Below are 10,075 nucleotides of genomic sequence, written 5' to 3'. Positions count from 1 at the left end.
CCAGAAAAAGGGGTAAGTGGCAGGGAGCTGTTGCTTTATTTCACTTAACATGATATCACGTTCCACTGTATTAAAGGCATTTTTATAGTCTAGTTTGAGAATGACGTGCTGTGAATTTTCATGGTTCTTGATAAAAGTTCGAGTTGAATTGGTAATTGCTTCACACAACAGCAACAGCATATCGAGTTCCTCGGGGAATTCTTTTCAGAATGAAAACATTAGATTTTTAACATTCCCAGTTCTGTCGCAAATTCCTCTGCTTCACAAACATTATGAGTTTTTAGTTCAGCAGGTTTACGAGTGTTGTGAATATTTAGTCCTTTTCTTGTTGGAAACGTTTTAAACATAAAGGACAGGTATGCACACTGTTTCCCGATAACTGTAAATTAGTTTCCGATATATCAATATTTGCCATGACACAGCAAATCAACTTTTATAATTATAACAAATAAATGAAAAAAATTAAATAAATTTTTAAAAAATTGAACTGTTTTTTCATTGATGGAGTTCTATCAGTTGAGGAAATGTAACGAATTCTTCCAACGAAAAGTGATGATAACTATAAAAATTCTGGACTTGGAAGACATCACACAACACCGAAAAAAAAAAGCACACCTTTAATCACATTTCCGAAGATGTTGGAAAAAGATCATTCATTAAAATCTGACTAAAACTCACTAAAAACGCGGGGCAGTTTTAAAACACGTCTATACCGATCCAAGGTTCGTCTATACACTACCGCAAGGTTCGTATATACACTACCGATCAATAATATAAAACATTATGTGTTATAAGTCGAATTATGTGTTTTTTTCTTTTTCTTCCTAAGAATTTTGCTTTTAGGCGTAGAAAATAAGGTCGTTGTTGTCAATAAATCGAATGTTTCGTTGCGTGTAGATCTAGAATATGTCGGCAAGCAGCAATTTTGTAAAATACGTTCAGACTATGTAATTCAACTTCAAAACATATAATAATAACAATAAATAACTATTAACAACCAATGAGCATCTAAGATATGTAATGACATCACCGAAGGTGGGGCATTACAAGACCACCAACAATACTGTTGAGGTTCGCTGGTTGAGAACTACATAAGGCGTTCTACAATTGCAATAGTTAGTACGAAACATGTCAGTGAAGCAAACAGCAAGAAATTAGAAAAATATCCATGCCAATGCGACGAAACAAAATCAGGTAGTATACGTCGTTTAGTATCTACAGAGCGACTGATAACATGAGATAGTCACAAAGACATCTTATTTAACCTTAGACATACCAAGGAAAAATCATTGTTGTTCAAACATTCACTTTATTTTACAGGTTACAGCATTTTGTAAAATCTCTGAATCTTTTACATTATTCGTTTCAGCGTTACCTTCACTTTCGTTAGTTATCGGTTTCAATATCTCGAGTAAAACTTTATGAAAAAAACATCAGGTCGAGATATTTTAACTTCCATCTTTGATTTGCAAGAACATTTTTTATCAGCAAAACCATTGTAATTTATTTTTTTAAAATGTATTATTATTTTTTTTTCATTTACACATTAAAACTAACAAGAATATTTTCCGAAGTTATATTACTAGTTTCCAGTGTGTTCGGAAAACGAAACAAAAAAGGAAAAAGAAAAAAAACTAAAAAGAAAAAGAAAAAAAGAAAGATAATCTAAGAAAGTAAAAGCAAAATATGCACTGTGTGTCACTTCAATTTGCGAAAACGATTGCATCAGTAGAAAACATGGCATGTGTTTCAAATATGACAAATAGTCATATTTTGTGTGCAACATACCATGAATTTGTGTAATTTAACCCCTAATTAATAATACAAGCATATTTTTATTAGAAGCATAGCCGCAGAAGAAAATTTTCTTTGTTTTTCCTCATCATTGAATCCCAAACTAATTAGCTTATAATTTCAAACAAGATATGGCATAAGAGTTTGGTATTCCTTTCATGAATTTAGTAGAAAATTAAAGCAACTTGTTTTAAAATAACGTTCAAAAATGATAAACATACGTAGCAGCGTGTATTTTTTTCTAACTTAAAACAGTCCGTGTTCACCTCTAACGTGAAGAAATTTTTATCTCTGGTGTTGAGCAAAGACATAAATTGTGACGTTTATTTGAGTTTTCTTTCCTTAACATAGTCTAAATGCAGTAGTATCGTGGATAGCACCCAGCTGATGTTTGTAAGCGGTATTCATCGTATGATATCATCGGCAAAATTACTTTTTCTTTTAAAATATTTATTATTTTATTATCATTGTGATACGATTCGAGATAGCTCGCCTGATGCAGTATTAAAAGGGATAACATCCATAACTCCCTCGCCCACAGAGACAGAGAACGTATATAGTTCGAGACACTACAGGTTGTCTGCTGAATTCACTCTGACTCTCTGCACCATCACAATGCAGTTTAATAGATTCTATATCTTAGTATTTCTACTACTGAAGTTCGCTGGATCAGGTATGTATTGAGATAAGTTTAGTATATGCAGAATACTCTTAATAATAATAATAATAATAATAATAATAATAATAATAATAATAATAATAATAATAATAATAATAATAATAATAATAATAATAATAAAGAAATGTTTTAGTTACTTTATCTTTCTTCTATATTGGCATCGGAAGTGTCACTGTTCATCTCAGCGACCCCGAAAACTAGGGATTCGGCACTAATATCGGTCGATCAGTATCTTCCCCCTCCCCTTCCATCAAGTTGCGGGTGGCCCCGCGTAGCGTAGCCGCTAACGCTCTTGTCTTCGGTGCAAGCAGTCCCGGGTTCGATTCCTGGTGGAGGCACTCGGTCGAAAAAGTGTAAAATAGCTTTTTCAGACCAGCTATTCTTCATGACGTTTTTCTCAATCACACCGGGCAAACGTCGGGGGCACCTAACTTATAGGTCCAATGCCGCTTCCTTCCTTCCCCAATCCTTTCTTCCTTTCCTTTTCCGGATAGTGTACTCGCCGTAGAGAAATACAGCATTTGAAGACCATATATTATATGTAAAATACCAACAAATACTTTACTTACGTTTGGACACAATTATTTTCCTTTTCTCATTAAGAGACTGTGACAATATGAAATGTTGACAGTAAGTTTACAGTTTAAGATGGAGATTGAACAACGTGCTGTATTTCTCCATTGAAATGTGTGACGCATTTAGTGCACAAGGAAATCAAGTCAACTTTTCGGTTAATTTGGACTACATATTTCATCAGATCTCTGAATCTTCTATTATGGCTTACAACATTCATGTCCACATATTGTGAATAATTGTTATAATGTTAAAAAACAGTATTTTTTTCCATGTACTTAAGTGTACCGTAAAAAAATATACCTTTCTTTTTTCTCTAAACTTTCGTAATTGAACTTGATTCCGTTGTGCTCTGAGGGCTCCGTATCTATATAAGTTTTGTCTGTGATATTTATTAACTGGCAGAAGTGTCCTTTCCTAGCGTTGACTGAACACTATGTAACCTGCGTCAGCGTACAATATTTTGGGTTGTCTAACGAGAGGGGCTTCTTATATATATATACGTAAATAAAAATGAAAGTGAGTATGTTTGTAACTTAATAACTCTTGAATCATCCGACCGATCTGGATCAAATTTTCAACATAGATGAGGTATGGGCCTGGAATGTTTTTTTTATTATTTCACTTTGTCGGTGCAACTTGGGGGAGAAGGAAATACAAAAAAGTGATCGAAAATGACCAATACTAGTGTCGAATCCATAGTTTTTGGTCTCACTGAGATGAACAGTGACCCTTTCGATGCCGTTTAAATCCAAATTCAGCCCCCTTTATTACTCCTAAGCGGCATGGTTACATGTAAAAGTTGATTACATGTAAAAGTTAAGTTGATTGGTGACAGTTTTGGTGTCCTTTATGGCCAAAATGAAATGTATTCTCTCCGTGCGAAGAACGAGTATTCTGCTAGTAATCTGTATTTTTTGAACCTCCACAATGTATCATCTCCTTCCCAATCCCCCTTCAAGTAAAAAAAAAAAAAAAAAAAAAAAACCCGAAGAAAACTAGCTTACAGACGCACATAACATATACGTTATTTTATATAGTAGCAAGGATATATTGTTTTCATGAGAGGAAGAACTTAGTTTTCACTCGTACATGAGGCATGTAGCATACCACATGTAGGTGAAAATCTCGTCAAACCAGAAACAAGGAAAGAAAAGAACACTGAACTGGAAGGTGCTTATCTTACTTTTCCTCATAAACAGACTAGCCAGCAATAATCCGATCTTCAGCGAAGCCTCCATCTCTTCATATCCAATATTCTTGGGACTCACGTCCTCTCTGAGAGGTCACCGATCACCAGGAACAAGGAAAGTTTTACTCCAGTGCCTATTAATGAAAAAAAAGAAAAAAAGAAAAAAAGAAATTTCTTTGGAAACACCAGAACTACGTAATGTGAGATGAACATAAAGCTACATGCTGAGTCATGCATACCTAACCAAAGAAGTGAATCATTCCCCTATGCATTTTAACATGATTTGTTCTCTTCAGTGGATATTGTGTATCATACTCAAGTGATTTCTGTTATCAGTTCTCTCTCCGATGTTAACGACTTTTGTTCATTAAGATCAGAATGAATCATTTAAAAAATGTTCACGATTAAATCCTTTGAAAATCCAACAGGACTCTAAAGACTACTGAAAAATGACATTTACTTTCCTCCAACTAAACAGGCATGAGCATTCGTAAACGCTAAAAAATGACCAATTTTGGTTTTTACTTTGAAAGAGTAGTTTCAAATATGAATCAAACTTCCCCAATTTTCAATACCAGCGTTGCTCCTATACAAGGTTACTTTCGATCGATACATTAAAAATATCTATATATGCTATTTTTCTATATCGATATTTGAAATTATCGATCGATCGATGGATATACCTCACTCACACACTCACTCTTGAGAATCATACAAGCAGTTAATTACAGCAATTTGGGCTGGGGTGGGGGGCAAGGATATGTTGGGGCGGGCACATGTTAAAAATTGGTGTCGTCCTGCCTGCGACAGTCTTATGTGCGACAGGAACTGTTAACTGTCCTGTAAGGAACTGATTCGATCTGGTAACTGGCCTATGAGTCACCGATTCGTTCGTACTAACCGGTAAGATAATGGAAGAAAATAAGATTCCCTCTTCTTTAACTTGTTTCACGCTAGTGTGACTTAGAACCTAACAAAATTTACTGTAAAAAATTTACTTTCCTAGAGGTCTTATTTCTTCCAGCCGTTTCACAATTACAAGAAGCTTAACCCTTAATAATTAACAATTAGCCCCAGTTTCCTACACAAATAAACAACATCTGGACGTAAACAATTTGTTAACAAACACCCTTAACAATGAATCCGATATAAACTGACATTTCATTAGTTTTTCTTTCACTTTTTAAAATTCTTCTTACTTAAACATAAATTTGAGATGCAATCACTCTTACGTTCATAACTATGAGGAGGGGGGGCTAAAGCGTACTTTACAGAGGCAAACATATTTTAAGAGAGGGAATCATATCATCTTCCATCATCTCAATGTAAATGAATCGGTCGCTCATAGGTCAGATAACAGTTCCTATCCCTAATAGGACTGTCGCTTCTAGGACTAATTCTTGAAATCTCTAAGCCACTCTACATCAATAATTACTCAGATCTCGTGTACGTGATAACCATAATTCTCATTACGTTCAATCTAACTCTTTTATTTCATAATAATAATAATAATAATAATAATAATAATAATAATAATAATAATAATAATAATAATAATAATAATAATAATAGATATTATTCAACTTTTATTTCCTTAACTTCGGCAACGTAAGTGTCGCATTTAATACCACTTTTATATACAGGTATATTAGTTTACTGATTGTAAAATGGAAATAAATTAGATTTTATTAGATTAAGTAAATATATTACTATTTATTATTTACAACTATTTAAATAACAATATCTGGAAAATCTACTAAAATGCATATTTAAAAAGAAATAGTATAAAAACAAAAGGTACAGAACACTGCACTAATCTTCCTTGCTCCCATTTGTTAAATTAAATAAAGTCGTGCTGTAATTATTACTAAAATATTTATTTATGAAACGAAAAATGAACAAAATTACAATAGATATTTTCAGAGAACTTCGAAAAACTCATCTCCAGGACTAAACTGCTCCTGGTTGATTTTCACTTGAAATGACATTTGTCATATTGTAGAATTGTTATTGTGTTTATTTAGAAAATATGAACAAAATCGCTTGAGTAGAGTTAATCATAAATTTGAGGTATATCTCATTAACTATACTGCTTACTGTCATAATGAAAAAGAAAAATAGTTTTATGAGGCTATACTTGAGTATCAGTTTCATCTTGACAGGAGGCATGGTTATCGTAGCATCAATTTTTAGGTTTACCAAAAAATCATTTTTCTCGAATTTTTCGAGAAATATTCATTTACACTTGCATATCATTTTAACACTTGCATATCACTCAATTAGATAAATCGATTAGTATATACAGGGCCGGCTCTACCATATGTGTAGCACGTGCATTTGCAAGTATCGAGGGGTGGCAAAATCTGCCATAACTATACTATTTAAAATAAACAGATTTCAAGATGATGGTGGTTAAATTTACTAACCTCACATTCTATTTGAATACAACATTCATAAATCATGTTTATGTAGCATTAGTTAAAGATCACATGGTCAGTGCTAAAGCAAATGGTCAGACAAATCCCAACATGAATTGCTTGGTTGTTATAAAATACAAGAACTCAATTCTCGACCAATGGTGAACACTTGTTTCATTTAGTTAGTTTAGGCCGCGATGGCTCAGTAATAGAGCATTCACCTCTGGTGCATGAGGTCCTTGGTTCGATCCCAGTTCACACCAAGTGAGATTTGTGGTGGACTTACACCGTGTGCATGGGTTTTCTCGGAGTTCTTCCGTTTCCTCCCAATTTCTTCATTCCACCATTTCATTCATTTCTCATTTTCACCGTCTCATTTAGCCTAGCCGGCATAACTATGGGACGTAAAATTTAAAGATTTCATTTCATTCAGTTAGTTATCACAGTGTTGATATGAAAACTAGTTTTGTCTTTGTCACAAACAAGTTCCTAAATCCTTAGCATTGAAGCTGGAAACTATTTATTTATTTATTTTACAAATTGCACACCCGGAGGAAGACTGTAACAAGTCAAAATTACGCATTTGTGTAAACATGGTTTTTAAAGTTTGTTATTCTATCAAAATCGCTTCCTGTAATACTGGTATTTCTTCTATCTAAAGGTTATTTTTTTTTTAAACTTACGTTTATGCGAAAATACCACCAGGCTTCTCTATATACAGTTGAGCAGTGAAACCTCAAAATTTCTATTTTTTGAGTTGTAACACTCTTCCACCGCGTGTGCGAAATGTAGAAGGAAAACCAATAAATAAAGATGAAAGAGCTAATTGCACTGGAATTGCAAACTGGATGTATTGAGATTAAAGCTCGATACTGAATTCGGGAGTCATGTTGGCTCAATGGTAGAGCCTTCATCTCTGGTTCATGGGGTCCTTCGTTCGATTCTAGTTCGGGCCAAGTGAACTTTGTGGTGGACAAATACCGTGTGTGTAGTTTTCTCGGGGTTCTCCCGTTTCCTCCCACTTTCTTCATTCCCCATTTCATTCATTTCTCATCATCACCATCTCCTTCAGCCTAGCCGGCATAACCGTGAGACCTAAGATTCCATTTTTTTTCATATTGAATTCTAGAAAAAGGACTACCATCTTTCCTCTGATGTGTTTGCTTTACCCTTTACAAACATAATATATTATTATTATTATTATTATTATTATTATTATTATTATTATTATTATTATTATTATTATTATTATTATTATTATTATTATTATTAAACATACACAACCAGATTGTATTTATAGTGTTTAAGCCTTTCTGAGTGCGAATTCCCTTCCCCTCGCCTTTCTTGTTCATGATAGGGCATCATACTTAAAATCATGGCTTTTAAGATTTGTTCTTTCTGGAGAAGGGGGTCGGGGTCGGTAAATAATGCCATTTCACGGGCCAGAAAATTGCGTAGGGCCGGCCCTGAGTATGCTTTATGTTGATTGCAGGACTTCTTTTATAAATTTCGTATTTAGCATTGTGAAATTTGTTTTGTTAATTGTATGTACACGGTATTCATATTGATCGAATTTACAACGCAATTTACTTGGATATTACCTGATATTCTATACACTTCTAATTATTCGTTTGCCTACTAGGATACATAGACAGAATTTGGTTCGTTTGAACACGGAGCTAGAGGGGTCTTTGGGGCTTCCTCTGCTTACGACTTGAATGTGATTACAATGTCTATGTATCGATTTGAATGTATTATGTTGTATGTGAAGCGACTACTCTTTACTCTTATAAATAACATTTAAGTCTATACACATAAAATTTATCGATTACATCACGAAACATTCACATGTTACACAATGGCTGCGGTGAACTTGTAGGCGTTTATATATATATATATATATATATATATATATATATATATATATATATATATATATATATATATATATATATATATATATATATATATATATCAACATGCCCTGCTCCCACTATAGAATGAATAGCTGTACTCTGCGTACGCTAACATGGTTCAGTGATTAGAAAGGTACATTGCATTTTGCCTCTTAAATAGTTTTTCCTTTGTATACATTAGATCACGGAATCGGATCTTATTTTATCCCATACTACAAAAAAGAAATTAGTGATTGGAGCGTATTCTTCATTAAGAATAAATTTAGAAAACCAGGTCTTGATAGGTTACATACATACCATGCACACGCTTTTTAAAGCCTCATAATCGCATTTTTGTAACTAAAATAATTGAAAATTTACGTAGTTCATTAAACTACCTGGCGTTTTGTGTAAAGGATATAGAGGCGGTACTCTCGCAGATGGCCACAGAAGTTTGGGGGTGGGGAGAAGTATATTAGAGGGGTACAGGTCGTTCAAGTTCTAATCAATACCAACAACAATAAATACTGAGATCTTGGTATAACCATAATTCCATAACCAGGGTCGAATTTAGGGAGGGTGCACCGGAGCGTGTACACTCCCCTTGTTATAAATATATACCCTATCTAAAATAAGAAGGTAGCAGTGAAAATAGGAAGACATTTATAAGAATTCTGTACGATATACAGAATCCATCCATCATATTTCGTGTCCATGGTTAAAGAAATTCCTGATCTAAAGCAACATGCTAATTATATATAGAAAATTATATCGATACAAAGCGGCCGTGGCTCAGTTAGTAAAGTGTTGACTTTGCATTCGGAAAGTCGTGGGTGCGATTTTTGAACTGAGCATTTCCAGGGCAATTCCTCATTCACATGACAAGTGCCTAAAGGCATTTAAAAAAATCCAAATTTAATTCAAATATACTGGTAGTTATTGGTGCATCCCTTGTCAGAAAATGCTGGATCTAGCCCTGTCATAACCATAATTCTCATTATATCCCTTCACTCCGGCTCCTCACTATAATAATAATAATAATAATAATAATAATAATAATAATAATAATAATAATAATAATAATAATAATAATAATAATAATAGATATTTTCAGAAGCCGTTAATTAACCGTTCAAAACGTACAAAGACTAACACTCCTATTGAATTTTTGAAACCTTCCTATAACTGAAGTATGTTGTAAGTAATTTTAATTCAGCATTTTAGTAATGTAATGGAATTATTAATTTTCTTTATCAACCTTTGAAGCTTTTCTTTAGCTACAATTTCATTCGCACCTAACATCATTAAAGTGTGTTTCTCTCACTTTGGGCAAGGTAAATGTCTAAATACAAGTACAATCTAAGTACTAGATTCTGTACATAATGAGTGTACCAAATATTGGCCACAATTTTTAATTCTGTACAACAGCTCGATGGTGTTTTACTGGGTGAATGTTAATCCGAAACCAAACGAGCTTCCTTGTGGGTCCCCTCATTTCAGCAGTTCTTTAATTAGCATTCGATTT

At 33.5% G+C, this 10,075-nt stretch overlaps 1 protein-coding gene across 1 annotated transcript in view; it reads left to right on the top strand.

The window, feature by feature from the left end:
- The first annotated feature begins 2,131 nt into the window (after positions 1-2,131).
- LOC145678716 (carbonic anhydrase 7-like) overlaps positions 2,132-10,075 on the top strand; it is a 157,028-nt gene continuing 149,084 nt past the window's right edge. Inside the window, exon 1 of the mRNA XM_081749147.1 lies at positions 2,132-2,467. Coding sequence (XP_081605273.1) covers positions 2,182-2,467 — 286 coding nt within the window. The 5' untranslated portion in view covers positions 2,132-2,181. The remainder of the gene's footprint in view (positions 2,468-10,075) is intronic.

The sequence above is a fragment of the Thermobia domestica genome, chromosome 2 (assembly GCF_964235325.1).
Source record: "Thermobia domestica chromosome 2, izTheDome1.hap1.1, whole genome shotgun sequence".
NCBI lineage: Eukaryota > Metazoa > Arthropoda > Insecta > Zygentoma > Lepismatidae > Thermobia > Thermobia domestica.
This window is presented reverse-complemented; position numbering and strand designations above follow the sequence as displayed.